Source organism: Indicator indicator, chromosome 1 (assembly GCF_027791375.1).
Source record: "Indicator indicator isolate 239-I01 chromosome 1, UM_Iind_1.1, whole genome shotgun sequence".
Lineage (NCBI taxonomy): Eukaryota > Metazoa > Chordata > Aves > Piciformes > Indicatoridae > Indicator > Indicator indicator.
The window spans coordinates 72,528,943-72,547,263 of NC_072010.1; the positions used below are offsets into that span (position 1 = coordinate 72,528,943).

The window sequence follows — 18,321 nt, forward strand, 5'->3', positions numbered from 1 at the left end:
CCTTCAGAACTTGGAAATTATGTTTAACAGAGGAAGAAGAAAAGATTTATGCTTCGAGATTTTTGATCACAGTAGTTACTTCTTGTACCTCCAGCAGATCTTTTTTGTTTCCAGATGACTATCATGCAAGTAAAATTTTGTGATTCCCATTCTGAAAGCAAAGGGGAATATTCTTATTATGCTAATGCTTGGTGCAAAGCTCCACGTACCTGGAGAGAATTAAGTCCATAAAAATCACTTCTATGCTGTTCTTAACAGAATAGAAAGAATGATGTCCAAACCTAAACTATTTTTGCCCTGAATACATTTGGCTGCCATCACATTTCTGAGTTCTTACAGCATAAAATCCTCATTTATTCTAAAGTTACCCATATACACATAAATTCATGTAGCACGGTCTACTGCATCTCTCTTCTCTGTGTACACGTTTTACAGGTGTATCTTACACATGTGCATGTGTAGCTGTAGTAGTTTTAGGCTATGCCTTTAAAAACTTCCACATACATCCTAGATCCGGAGGCATACAAACACGCTGTATGGTGTATGTTTGTTTATCTGTCTGTGCTGGACTGTACGGTAAGCCCCTCTCTGTAGCCGCATTGATTACATGGATCTGTGTCTGAATGTACATCGGGATGTCCGTGGTTCCGACCACTTCGAGACCAAAAGCAGAGCGCATCCCGCTCTCTCCGTCTGAAGGGAACACCTCCAGCGTTCTGGAGGGCCCATTTGGCAAGTAAGTGTGGCATTGGGGGGTGGAGGCACCCTTCAAAACATCGGGGGAATGCTGCCACCGGGCGCCGCAGCCCCCTCGGAGCCGCTCCCTCGGGGGCACCGGGCTGGTGAAGGCAGGGAGACATCCCTGCTGCCGGCTGCCGTCTGACTGCGGCGGGAGAGTTGCTGCTCCCCCTCTCTCGTGCGTGTGCGCCCGCCGGGGCGGGGGCAGGGTGCACTTCCCGGCTCCCCGCCTTGTCAGCGAGGCGGGTACCTGTTGGGCAGGGAGCGGGGACAGGGAGCTCCTCGATGCGGAGCAGTCTCCGGCAGCGTTGCGGTGCCACGCTGTGGGGCCGGCCGCGGGCCAGGCGCTCCGCGGGGCGTGGGGGGCGAGGTGCGCCCTTTCCCCCCCGCCCCGGCCCGCCCTCCGCCCGCCCCGGCCCACCCCTCCCCGCGGCTCCCGCGGCCCGGCGGGGCCCCGGCTCCGCCGCGCTGTGTACATCCCGGGGGGCACGGCCAGAGCCATCCGGGGGACCGGGAGAGGCCGCGCCGCTGCTCCCAGCAACTGATTGCCAGGAAGGGGGAAACGCCGCGGCTCCGCTCTCTGAACACCTGTCAGCCTGTGCAGCCTGATTTATACCTGGCCGCGGCAGCCTCTCCGCTGGGGGGTTCCCCCTACGTCCCACTTTTTTTTTTTTTTTTTTCCCTGTCGTCTCCCTCCTCCCTTCCTGGAGCGGTGTGAAAGCGGGTATTTTCTTCAGGATATAAAGCTGAGAATACAGAGGAAGAGAAGCTAAGAGCTTCACCTCATTGCCTCATTTTCTCTTTCATGTGAACATCTGCATCATTTCCTTCGTCCTGCCTTGCCTTTCACCTGGCCAGCGCTGCCCAGATCATGTCCGCTAAGCTCCTGCCGGTTTTCTTCCTTCTCTCAGTGTTTCACGCCTGGTAAGTCCGCACTCCCCTCGCCTGCCCCCCACTCCCTCTCCTCTCCTCTCGCACCGGGGCTTGAAGGATCGAGTCCCGCTCGTCGGAGTTTGCGAAATGTTCGGCGCCCGGGAAGGACAGCGGACTCTTCCCCACCCCGCGCTGGGGCTTTATTCCCAGTCGTGGCTTCCCCCGCTTCTTCACCAGGAACCTCCTGCCTCCCCGGACAGCTGGGACCCCTCTGCGGGCGCGGCAGCGGCCCATGTCCTTCTCGGTCCCCCATGAAACCGGAGGTCTCCCGCCACGCTCCGTCCCGAGCCGCCCCGGCAAAAAGTTTTCGCGCTCCGCGGCTGCCAGGGCCAGGCTCCCGGCGGGACAGTGGCTAACGCTGCCCGGGCGCCCCTCACGGCGCTGGGCTGTCGGCAGCTCCGGTTTCTGTCTCCGTCCCACTGCCGGGAGCACCGCGGACGGAGCCGGCATGACAAGAGGGCAGCCGCGGGCAGCGTGAGCCCAGAGACCGAGACCAGCTGGGGCGCCAGGAGGAGCCTTGGTGCCTGAGCAGTCTGGCGCGGGGCGTCCTATTACCCGCCACGCCCTCGGCCTGACGGGCGTTAAGCGCCGTGGAGGGGTCCAGGATGGGTGCGTGCGGCGGCCCAGGCCGGGGTACCCCTGGTCCTGCCTTAGCGGCATGAAGGGTCTTTCCGACAGGGCTCTGGCAACGACTGGCGGTGGGGGGCTAAAAGGGAACAGTCGGCAGCTGCAGCCGTGGTCTTTCGGACTGGTCTCACCTTTGGTCGCAGTGTCTGTCCAGGGTACTAGGAAGGGCCTCCACTGCATTACCAAGGCAAAGGAGTCAGATCAGTGTCATCCCTTTGTAGGATCCACTGCATCCACTGGGATACAGACATGCTCGGAGACCTTTCCCTTTCCCTTTCCCTTTCCCTTTCCCTTTCCCTTTCCCTTTCCCTTTCCCTTTCCCTTTCCCTTTCCCTTTCCCTTTCCCTTTCCCTTTCCCTTTCCCTTTCCCTTTCCCTTTCCCTTTCCCCTTTTTTCCTTCTTGGCAGCCTGCTCCATACCCAAGTGGCATCTCTCTCCCAAATCCCTACAGGAAATAGACGCTTCTTCATGCCAATGCCCAGAGCAAGTTCCAGACTCACATGCTGCTGGAAATAAACCCTTTCCCCACAGTTTATGCACTGCTTCATCTGTTTCCTCACACAATTAAAACTAATGGCCCCCAAGGAATTTGGAAAAGGTGTGCAACCTTTCTTCCTCCTCAGTTTGAGAATGTCCTGCCATCGTCCTGCACTTGTTTCTGTGGATACAGGAACATACTAGGAACTGACAGTTGCCAGTAGGGCTGTAGGTGAACATACAACCTCAGGTGCCTTTAAGGAGCTTAATTGTGTAGAAGCAATCAAGGGAAGTGAAATAAGAAACACTTTAAACTTCTTGTGTTTTCTTCCTTAAAAATATGTCTGGTATGTTATTCTGATTCACGGTGAAACCTCACTCACCCTCAATCTTGATCTAGAAGCTAGATAGGAATTCACATGGTTTGGAGTTACTTTCTAGGAATCAAGCTGCTAGACAGACCCTGTAAAGGGTCTGTCAGTGCTTAGACTCTTGTTTTAAATAGGTGGCTCTCTGAAACGAGAATCAAGATCTTAGCTGAACTCAGTTCTCATTTTCACATGCAGTCTAAATACTTCCAATAAAGTTGTGATGGGTGTGGCAGAAAAAAGATGTGGTTTGTGCTCTTTTCTTGTCAGAAATTCAGCACCACTGCAGTGTTTCAGCTCCGAAATATCAATCATGTATGTTTGGAGATGCTGCCTCCTTTGAGAGTGGTTCGGTAACTGCAATATGAAAACACAGGACTTGTTATGATCTGAGATAGAAAAACACACTCGCCCCTCCCCCCCAAAAAAACTCCACAAAACCAACCCCCCCCAAAAAAACAACAAACCAACAAAACCCCAACTAAAACCAAACAACAACCCCCCCCCCAAATCCTCTTGGGGTTTTTGAATGCTCATTAGGTGAATCATACAAAAAAGATCAACTCTTTAAAAAATACAGCTCACTAACAGAGGAGGAATAGGTTATCTATTGGAAATTCCCCTTAAGTTTTTCTCTACTTTTGTAACTCAGCTATATGAGCTCTCTTTATAGAACAAAGTTCTCAAGATCTAGGTTTGAAAATTATTTTGATATTGAAATTGTACCCAGAGCACTTGCAATTTCTGAGGACCTGTTAAGCGATTCATGGATAATCCTTAGGGGCATACTAGCTGTAAAGCATTTTAAATGAAAAGTTCATTAAATGCTTGAATGGTGGTCCATGAGCAATTCTGAGGGCTGATGATGCTCTGTAATTAAATTTTTAAACTTGCCTTCGTTTTTTTTTTTTTTCTGTTACTGTAGAATGTCTATCAAGTCTTCTGGACAGCTGAGCTATTACTAGTGTCATTATGGAGAGGAGAGGGAGAAAGAGAAAGGAGGTTGCACTGATGTGTGTAGCACATCTCATGAATAAGCAAAGCTGGTGCTTCTGATCCTCCATTGCTTTGCACCTTGCATAATTATTGACATTTGTGTAAAAAAGTTGTGAAATGATACTGCATCACTAGGGTGATTGCAGGTTGATGCAACAATCTGAATACTTCTGTAGCTTCCACCACTGAGGTTTTCTTTTCTGATGACTTCATCTCAGCTTAACTGTCAGATTTTCTCTAGGGAGAGACATCAAACTGATTTGGTTTCTAAGATACCAAAAGATACATCTTCAAATCAGCAAATTACTGTTTGTGCACATAAAGCCACACAAATTAAACTAGTCTTGTGTGAAAATAGCTTTAGCTGTGATTTCTGGGTGAACTATCTTTTCACCACATTTGTATTAGGACACTTCCAGAAGAAAAAAATTCACCTGTGAAAGAAAGAAGTTGAGCTCTTAGTGTATTATTGTTTTGAATAAAGTGCCATTAAAACTGCAGGGAAATTCATATTAATTTATGCAATGTATTTGTGTGCTTGTGATAATCCGTCTTAAATTCTTGGAGCAAGCTCTTAATTCTAAGCCTTGTAACACATTAAACTGAAATTCAGGCACTGAGAATATAATAATTTATTAATAGGATAAAATGATCAGGAAGTATTAAAAGATCTGAATTTTTAATACTCTTATTAGCCTTTGTGCAAGAGATGAATCAGTTGTCTTGATGTAGTAATAAAGATGTTCAGTCTTTGTAACAGTGTATTGTAAACTAACTAGTTGGCATAGGTTGGTTAAAATACAGAATATAAAATGCTGCTCTGATATTTGTATTAACTTCCAGAGCATAATTTTTTGAGAGACTGGCAGAAGATAAATTCTAGAAAAGTCTCAGTCATAACTGTTAATAGGAACACCCTGTTGCACGAGCAGGATAGATGCAAAGCTAAGTGAGATATCTAAAACTTCTTCAGATGAGTGTGAAGATTTACCCAGAATGTAAATTCCGGTATTACTTATGTAAAATAACATCTATTTGTTTGGTTTCTTATTGCAGTTCTAGAAAGGTTGAAGAAGATGAATATGAAGATGGAACCTCTAACCAAAAATGGGTTTTAGCTCCAAAAACACAAGACACAGATGTGACTCTTATACTAAACAAGCTGTTGAGAGAGTATGACAAAAAGCTACGTCCAGATATTGGAAGTAAGTACTCCTTTCTGCACAAGTGAGGAGAAGCACCTCTAAGTGCAGGAAAGACATTCTGTTTTATTTTGGTTAGTATGCACTGTCAAAGTGGAGATTAAAGAGGTTTTTGGCTGAAATTCTTTCCCAGGTTGATATTTAAAGAATGCTAATTCTCATGGTGAGATACGGTGGCAACTTAGGGTGCTAAACACAGGTTTGCTTGCACAGAGTTTGCTCTGAAGTATTAGGAACATACTTATCCCTTTGGTCATCCAATCCATGTGTATGAAAAACTTACACTCTGAAAAAGTGATCAAACCCCCAGCATATTAAAAACAAAAAGCAGGACAGGACAAGGGAAGACTCTGCATCTGCTCCCTTCAAAATGTGATCACCGAAGTTGTGGTTCCTTTGTACTGAGAAGAAGACAACTGTGATTTGCCCATGTACAGGGCAACTCTAGAGGTTTTCTTCATCAGACCATCAGACATCTCTAAAAGAAATCTAATAGAATGGAAGCATCTTGTGGGTAGTACTACTACAGATAGGTATAAAATTTAGAGAAGAATCATTAGATACCTGCATATGATCATTCTGAGCTATTATCCTTTTTTTTAATTAATTTGTATAATGAGATTGTGTGTTTCAAACGAGTATTTTTTTACCTTTTATGGTTATGCCCCATTTGCCTTGTTTGCATCCTTAGATCAGAATGGCTACAGCACAACTGTTGCTAAGCTTGCTAACAGCAAGGTTCTAACACAGAAATCAGACAATTTGTAATTTACATGTACTGCACCTTGTGTATCACCTTGCATATACTTCAGAATGGACTGGGAAAATGGAGTGCTCAAAATAACCATCTGATATAATTAGCTTGTCCTAAATTTTTGTGGAGATTAGAGGGAGAATTGCTTCCACTGATTATAAGTGAAACTACTGTTTGCTGATGGCCCATGTGTTGATATACTTTGTATGCAATCCCTTTGAGTCATCTCAGAGGGAAATAAGAGCCACCAGCTCTGTGTAGCTATGTGTCTCATAGCTACACAGCAATACAACAGTTCCAGAAAAAAAAACAAACCCTATGTTATTATATGAAAGTGTTTTATTTGTTGTTTGTTTTCTCATAGCTGTTCCTTTGATTTTCCATAGTATTTACAATGCTCATATTTGATAGATGTGTCTGTTTTATCTCTTTCTTTACTTAGTTTGTCATACTGGATTTAGCTGATCTCTAATATTTGATGGAGGAGTGCTTTGATGTGGTTCCCCACCCATGTTGACATCTGGAGGACATTCTTGGACAATTATTTTTTTTTTAATTTTTCACAGAGTGTCCTCAGATCACTAACTTCAGGCAGAGTAAATTATGTTATGCCTATGTGGGGCAAAATAATCATTCAGTGTCCCCATGTCAGCTGCTATAAAATCAGTAGAGGTCAGGCATATCTTACAGCACTGGAAAATCATTGTTACTGAAATAATTCCTTTTGGTTCTCCACAAACTTTCATAAATCCTGTTTTAGGGAAAGGAGTTAAATTATACAGCTGCTCATGTATCGTACTAAACAGAAATTTTATGATTTTCTACTACATCTGTCTATTTCTATCAACTATTTCAGTCCTAGGTCATTTTTCTCTTTGATAGGAATCTGGCTATTTCAGAAATTGAGCTGAGTGTTGCTCAGATGCTAAAGAAGTTAGCTCACCTCTACTTCCTTCCACCTTCCTTCCTTCCACCTCTTCTTCCCTCCTCTTTTACCTTAGATGCAGATAAATAACATTGCCCTTTTGAAACTGAGGAGCTGCTGCATTTGTCAAGGAGAATACAAGGGGAATGTTAGAGAATCAGGCATTATATCTAACTGCCCTGAGTTGCTGGCTCGTGCCTTCACACAAAAGCACATCTTCCTTTCCACCTGGGAGAAGATTATTCTCCAAACCAGATTGTGGACTTGTTCTGAAATGGAACTGTGTTGCTGCCCTGAAGGTCCAGTATTAATACATTTGTGTTCATATGAATCAGTTAATGGATAATGCGTATCAGTTAAAACACTAGGAAATGCAGTAGTGGACCAGGTAACACGGAGCATACGAAAATGGACGGTTTTGATATTTTTAGGAAGTGTGGAATGAACTAGTGGAAGAAGAGGGAAGTAATTCTCAGAATTAAGCAGAAGAGCAATTAAGGAAAGATGCTGAGGGTTAAATCCAGGACTAACATGTAGTCCCCTACTCATCAGGGCCTTTACGTTTGTGCGATACTGCCTCTACAGCAAATAGGCTGCTCCAGAGGGCAGAGGACACTCAGCATTTCATTATGCTCTTCGCTCAGTTTTCCAATACTCCATTGCAAAGCCACTATTCCTAGCAGTGGATAACTTTGGCAGTGCTTGTGAGGAAATGGTCTTCTGTCAGAATGCAGTCAGAAAAGCCTAGGAAAATATTGACTTCTTTGAACTTTTCAAAAGTTAAAATTACAAATTTTAGATCACTTCAGAGCACACTTTTGCAAGCCAAAGACCATGGGGAAAAGGAGAAGGCTGTGGCAAATAGAAGGTAGTGAAGTGCGTGCTGGCCCAGGCAGCGACATTTCTGTGATCTTTCATCCTTTCCAGAACAGCTGGTGTTTTGGTTAACTCAGGTAAGTCCAGGTACTGCCTGGCACTTTACAGGCATATTCTTACCAAACTGTGGGCAATGAGTTCTTGAGTAGTCATGTCACCTCCAGATCAGGAGTATAGCCATCAGTGAATGACCTCCTATGGACAGACACAGCCATTGTCCTTCCTCCCTCCCTGCTCAGCTCAGCTAAACCATCATAAACATGTAGGTTAATGCTGCAAGGCCAGGACTTGCTCTTGCCTTTCTTTTTTTTTCCTCATACTGGCCTATACTCGGCCTAGGCTTTCATGTAAATTATTATTGATCTGATCACATGTTCAGTCTACATGCAGCAGTGCAGGGATAACCTGCCGGATTCCCAGCTGGGGTTTTGAAAGAGTGGATCGAACAACCTCGGTGTCAGGCAAAATAGTTACTACGAAGGCTATAAGCAGTGTGACACCTTAACCGCACCTGTCTAGATGAAAGGGCCTTTGGTCCTTGGAAATAAAGCAGTGTTTTACCAGCAGAGAAACGTTTGACTGCATCCCCTGTGGCAAACACACTTGGCAGTGTTCTGGTATACATAAATATCACAGCTTGTGAGAGTTTTCATTTTAATGGTGGCATCTGGCAGTTTTTCATTATACCACAGAGTGTACACAGCTTTTGGGATGAAAAAAAAACAAGAACAAAGAAAAAGTAGGGACTTCACACTGAACAGCTTATACCATTGTGCTGTTTAGATTTTAAAAAGTATTTTACAGAGACAAAGCATATTTTCCATGGACTTTTTGCCAGCTACAATTATAGAGCTGAGAATGCTTGGTCTGTTGCATGTTATAAAAGGTACAAGTCCCAGATAATAAATAAAGCTGTTTTTAATCATTAAGGTCTTAAAATCTCTTCCATAGGCAGGTACTCTGGGGTTTGTTTCAAAGCCCTTTGAAGTAAAGATTCATTCAATGGATATGCAACATTTTCTACATGCAGTTATACTTACTACCTTGCAAGAGTGGCTTTTTTAATCCCCATGTCACACTGGCTTAAGTCTTGACAATTAGTAGGTCTAAGTTACTTCCCTTTTGATAATAAAAGAACAGAAATAATTGGCAAATCAAGAGGCCACAGAGCAGAACGATCATAGAATCATAGAATGGTCCAGGCCAGAAGGGACCTCCAAGGGTTATCTAGTCTGAACTCCCTATAGTCAGCAGGGACATCCCCAACTAGACCAGGCTGCCCAGGACCTTGTCAAGCCTCACCTTGAATATCTCCAGGGAAGGGCCCTCAACCACTTCCCTGGGCAACCTGTTCCAGTGTTCCATCACCCTAATAGTGAAGAAGGTCTTCCTTATATCCAATCTAAATTTGCCCTTCTCTAGTTTGAAGCCATTGCCCATTGCCCTGTCACTGCAGGCGCTTGTAAACATTCTCTCCCCATCCTTCCTGTAGGCTCCCTTCAGGCACTGGAAGGCTGCTATCAGGTCTCCCCCGAGTCTTCTCTTCTCCAGGCTGAACAACCCCAGCTCCCTCAGCCTATCCTCATAGCAGAGGTGGTCCAACCCCCTGATCATTTTTGTGGCCCTCCTCTAGACCCTCTCCATCATGCCCATGTCCTTCCTATATTGAGGGCTCCAGACCTGTACACAGTACTCCAGGTGAGGTGTCACCAGAGCAGAGCAAAGTGGTAGAATCACCTCTCTTGATCTGCTGGCAATTGAATCTTTTGATGCAGCCCAGGATGTGATTTGCCTTCTGGGCTGCAAGCTCACACTGTCTGCAAGCTCACACTGTCTGCTCATGTCCAGCTTCTCATCCATCAGCACCCCCAAGTCCTTTTCCACAGGGCTGCTTTCTGTCACCTCATCCCCCAGTCTGTGTTGATAGTGAGGATTGTTCTGGCCCAGGTGCAGGACCCTGCACTTGCTCTTGTTGAATGTTGTGAGGTTCATCTGGGCCCACCTCTCCAGTTTGTCCAGGTCCCTCTGGATGATATCCTGTCCCTCTGGTCTATCAACACCACCACTCAGCTTGGTGTCATCTGCAGACTTGATGATGGTGCATTCGGTCTCACTGTCTATGTCATTGATAAAAATATTATGATGACAAATGCAGCTAGAAAAATATCAGTCCTATTTAGGTTTTCTTAATGAACCAGGTTTTTCACACTGCTCTATTTTTGATTAACTGATTAAAATTTAACTTGCTTTTCAGTGGGTAGCTGGTTTGCTTACCTCCAAGAAAATATCTTTTTCCCTTTTGTTCATTAAGAAGCAATAAATAACGTGGGCCAAAATTTCAGTAATGACAAGGCGATTGTAAGGTTAAGATTGTTTCCTAAGCTGAGATAAACTCCAAGCTTCCCTCCTTATCTCAACCTGCTAATGTGAAAAGAACCAAATCAAAGCAAAGCAGAAATTTTTAGAAACAAAACTGTTCCCTGAGCACCTCTAGCAATCAGTCAGGTACCTCAGCACTAATTTCAGTGCAAAGGATATTCTAAAACACACAACCTGCAGGCCACCCAGGTGCCTGTCATTACCTGCCCTTTTCCCCATCTCCTGAAATAAATTCCCCAGAACACAGAAGGATTAGTAGAAGAAATACACACACTTGTTATGTACAAACAGATAGCACTGCTGTTTACTACCTTTCTCCGTGGTGGTCACTGGGCACTGAAACAGGCTGCCCAGGGAAGTGGTGGAGTCACCGTCCCTGGAGGTGTTTAAAAGGGATTTGGATGAAGTGCTTAGGGATGTGATCTAACAGTTGTGTACAAGGAGATGTTAAGTTAAGGATAGACTAGATGGTCTTAAGGTCTTTTCCAATCAGGTGATTCTATGATTCTATGACATCAAATCAGACTTTAGGCAAGAGCATTATGGGAGAAACAGAACAGTTGTGAATAATACTGATTTACTGATACTATTCACTGAAAGGGCAGAAGAAAGCAGGATAATTTGTCTCGCATGTGTGCATCCTCTGTTTCCCAAATGTATCCCTGTGTTAGGGAAGTCTATCAATTGCACATGTTGAAGAAAGCTTCAACAGCTTGTGTTCACTAATGCCTGCTTTTTCCCCTTATGTTACTATACTGCAGTAACAAGATTCCTCTTAGATCTACTAGAGAATTGTACAGCCTCTAGTGGTCCTCTGTATTTATTGTGTGTTTGTAAGCCCAAATAAATTAATTCTGAAGTATGAAAGTCTGTATGTGTATATATATGTGTATGTGTGTATATGTGTGTATATGTATGTGTTTGCACATGCGTATACACCCTGTAATTTAATGGCTATATACTTTCCAACTCTGACAGTTCTAGCTGCCTTGAGACATATTTATTTGTTCCTCAAGTATCTTCATAAGCATTAGACAGTTTTTTGAGAATGTGAGCAATCTCACAAACAGCTGGACAGATCTCAGTACCTTGAGTAGCTTTTTACAAGTGTAACTGGTAGAAATATGTGGGCTTCTTTGTGCATGCAAACACAGGAGAGTAAGTTCTTTCTGACATGCTTCCCATACTGGCTTGGCATAATTTAACAGTTAAAGGTTCTCTCTGTAACTAATTTAGGCAGTTTCTCAGTGTATGCAAGATCTGTTGGGTGAATGAGCACAACTTTGTTGCTTTTTAAAGGAGATGTGTATTTTCAAGCACAATCCTGATGAAAACCTTGAGTTCTGAGCCTGTATCACAACCTTTCTGCTGTTTGACCTGTCTTTCTAGCAGGCCACACAGAAGTGAACCCTGAGGTGCATCACAAGCTGTTACTACTGTGGCTGTCAAGTTATTTTTGCTAGCTATTTGCTATATTTGCTATATATTTGCTATATATTTGCTAGCTTATTGCCACACCTGGTACTCTTTAAATTAGTTCCAGAAAGGTTTCCCCATACGTGGTGACAGAAGGTTGCTTATTGCCTCACGGAGCAAAATATTTCCCAGGTCATAATGCAGAGAAAGCTGTGAACTGTCATGCAAGGTCTAATTACTATGTTCGGCTGTAAACTCTTTTTTGTGCTAGCCTACCAGAGACATTGTCAGACATCTTATAACAGGAAGTAGTGAGAGACAGTCGTCACTTAAGGACTGATTACAGACCAGTGCTTAAACCAGTGCTGTAATCAGTCGTGGTGGGATGGAGACAGGGAGTAACTTCTGTTTGTATTATGGTAGCACTTAGGAGGTGAAAGATTTAGACTTGGATCCAACTTCTGTAGTATTGGGCACTGCAGAAGATTGTGGAGATTAGTCTGATTTAGATTTATATGGAAGAAAAAACTTGAATAACCCAGTGATTATTCACCATTGGTGAGGGGTGTGCCTAAGACTCAACTAGGAAACAGGGCTCAGGAGCTGAAAAAGATCATAGGGAAAAAAATCAGAAATGTTTCAGTTGTTGTCATTGATATTTCCTTTTTCTGGTGAGGGAGGGGAAAGTGGATGATCTTTGTTTCAGAAAGCTTTGGTTCTGATTCAGCCACCAGACTGGTAATCTGTTAACTGTCCATTTCCATGAGCAAGGCAGTAAATATGAAGGCTATTTTTGTGCCAGTAATCTCCCATGCATTATGTGTAAGCACACCTATGCAAGGAGAGGAGTACTCCTGAGGAAAGAGGTGCTATTCAGTGCAAACAAGAACAGCCTCTGTTCTACGTGGGAGGACAGAAGGGATTTCTCAGTTGTCTGCAGGTGTTCTAACACTCTAACATCTTCAGTAACTGATGCTTTCTTCTGCACACTTTGCCATCAACATTTCTAGAATATTAATGCAGGGCTAATAAGTGAGGAATAAAATACTCTATGGCTACTTCAAAGTTCCAGTTTTATATTTTGAAAACTGTGATTTGTGTTTGAGTTTTAAGGCATGACATGAATGCATAGATTCATTGCACCTAATCCTTGTTTAGTGCTAGTATAGTGCATCAAGTATAGGCACTTGCAAAATCTAGCATAGGAACATTTCTAATGGGAATAGGCTATTGATAGTGAGGCTTTTCCAGGCTTACATTCTGCTTTTCTAACTGCTTAATCTTGGAGATGAGTAAAGGGGAATTTCTGACGTTGGTTTTGGACCTGGCTTGATTCACAGCTTCTCAGCTGTTGTAGGGGAAGCACCTGACTTTTTGCTCATCCTTATCTCAGGTAAAACTCTTGCTGTGTCATACTAAAAGTATATATAGAGAAAATTTATTCCAATGTAGTGACCCTGAAGCCCTCCAATTTAATGTTTCTACTTTAAAAAAGAGAATATATATATATAAAAAAATATATAAATATATATATTATATGCAATATATATAAATATATATAAATATATATATGAATATATATATTATATATATATAATTTAACAGGTTGGGGTTTTTTTCTATTTTTGTTGTTTTTTTTTTCTAGAGCACCTATTTTAGATCAAATGCTGGAAAGCAACTCCTTAATTTGAAGCTTACAGTACTTAAATATATAGAAATATTTCAGTAATTCAAACAGTTTTTCTGGAAGTAACCGTAATTTAACCCATGTAATAAGCCACTTGTGTCTCTGCAGTACTTAGGTCTTGGAAGTAGTCAGTTGGATTGACAAAGATGTACTGGTTTTGTGTTGGAGACAGAGGCCATTTTACCCAAATACTTAACACCAAGGTTCCTTACTACGCAACCTTCTCTTTGTGAATATAAATAATTAATTTACACAGATAACTCTTTATTTAAAATTGTATTTCCTGAGAGTGATTACTTGCTGAAATGGCTTGATAGAAACTCAGACTTGAATACTTTTCCTGTGTGGTATTGTATGTAGGAAAGTTTGGTTAACAGTTCGCCAAACTCTTCATCTAAACTGTCAGACCAAAAAAAAAATCAATGTAGCAGCCCCCCTAGTTCTTATTTTCTTTTCTTTTCCAGAGCTTCACCTAAGAGATCTGAGAGGAAGTCTGGACTATAGCATACAGACTTGTGGGATGCAGGGGACTGAAAGTTATGTAAAAGTCAGGAAAATCTGAGATATTAATTGCCTTTCTTTTCTTTCCTTTCTTCTATGTTTACCTAGACTATGGTAGCTCTTCCAAGGGTAGAAGTGTATTAAGAATTTTTGTTGTTGCTGTTTTTTCTTTTTTCTCTTTTTCTTTTTTTTAAATTAAAGACAGTTCTGAGCAAGTATTTGTAAACTGAGAAAATATGCAGTGCTACAGCTGCCATTTTGAAGTTGTGGCATGAACTAATAAATTATTTTGTTGTCTTTGAACAAGGAAAAATTTCTTTACATACTATTGAAAACTATTATTGCGGGAGGCTTTGCTGGCCGGGAGCTGTTTTCTTGTTGCGTAGTGGCGCCTGGTCCTGGAGGCGTAGTCCATGGCTGATTCTGGTTTTGTATATACTCCTTAAACCTTACTGCTTTTGGTACTTTTGTTTACTTTTGTAAATATTACTAATAGTATCTTTCAATTCCTGTGCAAGTGTTTTTATTTACTCTTTTCGGGGTAAATCTACATTCTGTCCTGAGCTGGAAGGTCAAACCAGGACACAGTCTTATGATATCTCATAAGAACTCCCTTCTATGAATATAAGTCTAAAAAGCAAGGAACGTTAAGGCGTTGATTGTAAAACCAGCTTAGTCATTAAGATGTACAGTGTTCATTCCCAAACAACACATTACTGGAAAAACTACAGGTTATGCATTAGGGAAAGGTAAATGAAAGATAGAAGTGCTGAAGGTTGATTGATGGTGATAGTGGGATATGAAGAATGAAAGTGATTTGTAGTTAATTGAGGGAGTCTTGTTTATGTGCACACTGTCATTTGCACTCCTGGACAGAATGGCTACAAAAGTGAATAAAATGCCCTGTTCTGAAGACTGTGTTCTCATCCTAGTATTGCTGTCATCTAAACTTTTTTTCAGGTTTTCACCTAATCTTTGATTATTCTTTTGATTTCCGTTTATGGTCCTGTTTTTCATACTTTGATCCTAAACCACAGGGATGTCAGTCCTTTCAGAGTTTCTCTGGCTCTAGCAGGTGAAGGATTTTGACCTCTATATGCTGTTCAAGCCCATTCTCTTCTGTCCAGGAAGAATGATTTTTTTTTTAATGCTATTTTTAAAATTAGTTTCTTCACTGATACCTCTGTAGAATCATAGAATCATTAAGGTTGGAAAAGACCTCTAACATCATCTAGTCCAACTGTAAACCTTACACTGCCTAGTCTGCTACTAAACCATGCCCCTAAGTGTCACATCTCTCTGTCTTTTAAATACCTCCAGGGTAACACTTCCTATTACTATGTGTTTTTTCATATGTGGCAATTTGTCCTGAAATATAAACATTTTAGCTGAACAGAATTATCCCTGAGAAATGACTTGTTAAGCGTAGCCTTTTTTTTTTTTTACAGGAACAAACAGGTGATTAGGTGTCTCCTATAAGGTCATGATGGAAAATATTAACAGTCGTCACCAGTAATACAAAGTAAACATTAACACTATCATTGCTACTACTGTGGTTACCAATAACTGTGTAATGATTACAGCTATGTCCCAATTTAAGAATAACAATTTATTTGCTAATGAGACAATGTAAAATATCATTATAAAGTAATTAAAAAAAAATCTCATTACTGTAGAGCCAATCTTGTTAGTCTCTTGTGTTCAGAAGTCTTGTGGAACTTAGGCAGAGTTTAAGTGGCCGTATATTTCTGGAACAGAGCTCATATTGTCTTTATTATGTGGCTGCATGCCTTCTAGAAATCTAGTGCTAATTGCATTGCTTGTACAAAAACGTGTATATTGATCCGTAACATTTTTATCACCACTGTTTTGGGTCAAACCAGAATAACTTACACCTAGGAGTTGCTTCAGCAATGTATGAAAGGTTAACTTTCCACAAAAATGAATTTTAATTTTATTTTAAAGCTTATGAGAGCTCAGCTAGTTCTACTGGTGTTTAAATAAGCTTCCAATAAAAATATTTTTAAACAGTACAACTTAAAAAATAATTCTAAATATTTATGATTTGTGCAGGAATATAAATGTTGTCTGGACAGACTTGAAACATAGAGGAAGATTTCTGTAGGAAGCAGATAAAGTGGTTTCATACATGGAATAAGCATCAGTTCTGAATAGTGGAGGTCTATAAAAATTAAGATCTATTTTTAAAAGGATAAGGTAATTTATTGTACTAGTAAGCATAATAAAATGCCAGGAATTTATTGCACATGAGTTGTGAAATTGTATAACAATCCCTTTGTTTATTTCCTCAAAAGTCTTTTACAGTTCTCCTGATTATCTGTCACAGGTTTTACACAAAAGATCAGCCTGCATATTTGCAAGAGTAAAATCTTTACAGGTTTTAGTAGCATTCATTCAAACTTGGGCACTTTTTATTTCACCAGTGTAAATCTATGAAGCAGGACTACACAAATCCTATAGTTGGCCTGCATGGGTATTTGTGATCAGGGAATTATTCTAGCTGTTTCTGTGTTTTGTTGTCCAGACTTACCTGACCTAGCTTTACACTAAATGTCTAAGTGTTCACCTGGCTTGTTATGTGAGCTATGCAGGCAGCATTGAACTCATGACTCCTGTGGTAGGTGTCTTTTGAACTGTCTAAAGTTTTTGGACAAATTTCACTTGGATATGTCTTTGCAATGTAATAGTCCAAAGGCTCACTGGAATATAAACACTCTGTCCATCTCAAAGCCATGGCATTTGGATCAGGTGGCAACTGTTGGGTAAATATTGGCCTAACCTTAGTTTTGCACATATTTTGATTGGTTTGATATATCCCCTCCTCAGTTAAAAGCAACATGTTTGAAGATGAAATGATTTGATAAGCAATTAGCTAACCATAGATAGCACTGTGTAGCAGTGTAACATTGCAATTACTTTTATATGCTTACATTGTCTTTTAGGGGAAGTTAACTACTATGCATTAAAGAATATTTCAAAGAACTTTGAGAAGGTTGGTACATTTGTTAACAAACTTTAATCACTCTCCTGCTTGTGCTATACACATGGCTTTGCCAGTATTTTTTCTGACAGCTCTTTAGAACTATTTTTGGCTGATACTGATATCAAAACAATCCTGGAGCTGAGTTATCCATTTGTAATCTCATTGCTAACTTTTGTTGAGGTATTAACACCTCCATTTTTCAAGCAACAAAACTATGAGGACTTTCTTAGTGCAAGAAGAAAGGCTCCATCCCACAAAGACGATTAAGGGAGTAAAACATCACGCTTATGATGAAAGGCTGAAGAAGCTGGGTCTCTTTAGCTTGGAGAAGAGGAGACTGAGAGGTGACTTCGTTAATATTTATAAATACATAAAGGGCCAGTGTCAGGAGGATGGAGACAAGCTCTTCTCAATGATGTCTAATGATAGGACAAGGGGCAGTGGGTGCAAGCTGGAGCATAGGAAGTTCCACTTGAACATAAAGAAAAACTTTTTCACTATGATGAAACATTGTAACAGGCTGCTCTAAGAGGTTGTGGAGTCTCTTTCTCTGGAGATACTAAAAACCTGCCTGGATGCATTCCCGTGTGAAGTACTCTAGGTTATCCAGCTCTGGTAAGGGGGTTGGACTAGATGATCTTTCAAGGTTCCTTCCGACCCCTAACATTCTGTGTTGCTGTGATTCAAATCAGTGTTTACAAGTGCATGTAATATACAGAAAAACTGAGAAGGCCTTGAAATAATTGTTAATGTAATTCTTAACATTTTTGCATGAAATGAAGTTTATTTTGAAGATTGGTAGAAGACGAGTTCTTTCTAATAAGACACGATAATTTTAAGATTCAGTTATTTTCTTTTTCATAATGCATTATGGATGAAGTAATCTTAACATTTTTGCATCATTATGGTTGGTATTTTGAATTAAAAGCCTATGGTAACAAGTCTGAAATTTATACCTGAAGGTTCTCCCAGTTTATATCTGTGTATATCCATGAGGGACCACATGCAACAGAACTGTACTCTACTGTCTTTTTTTCAAAACCTAACCACATATTTGCCATACAAACATATTACAAATGTATTTTCTCCCTCTGCCAAGGAAATAAAAATATGACTCAAAGGAACCTTCAGTCTTTTTTATCGTAGTAATATAACAGCTTATCTGTATTTTTTATTTATATTTTTTACATTTCAATTTCACTGGAAATGTCTGATTTAATTTCACATAAGATGTGCCTGCTGCTTAATTTTCTCCTGTTTCAAGATTAGAGCTTTAGCGTAAGACCAAATTCTCTTTAGCATTTACAAGCAGTACTTAATTTTAAATTTTTTTTTTTTACCAGAAGAAAATTTGGCCCAGCACACTAAGGAGAAATTACCATCTCATAATCTATTTAAATACTTCAGTGATTAATCAAAAAATGGATTGCAAGCACTG

General features: G+C 41.2%; 1 protein-coding gene across 1 annotated transcript in view; it reads left to right on the forward strand.

The window, feature by feature from the left end:
• The first annotated feature begins 1,609 nt into the window (after positions 1-1,609).
• GABRG3 (gamma-aminobutyric acid type A receptor subunit gamma3) overlaps positions 1,610-18,321 on the forward strand; it is a 308,176-nt gene continuing 291,464 nt past the window's right edge. The window contains exons 1-2 of the mRNA XM_054399109.1: positions 1,610-1,662; positions 5,196-5,344. Coding sequence (XP_054255084.1) covers positions 1,610-1,662; positions 5,196-5,344 — 202 coding nt within the window. The remainder of the gene's footprint in view (positions 1,663-5,195; positions 5,345-18,321) is intronic.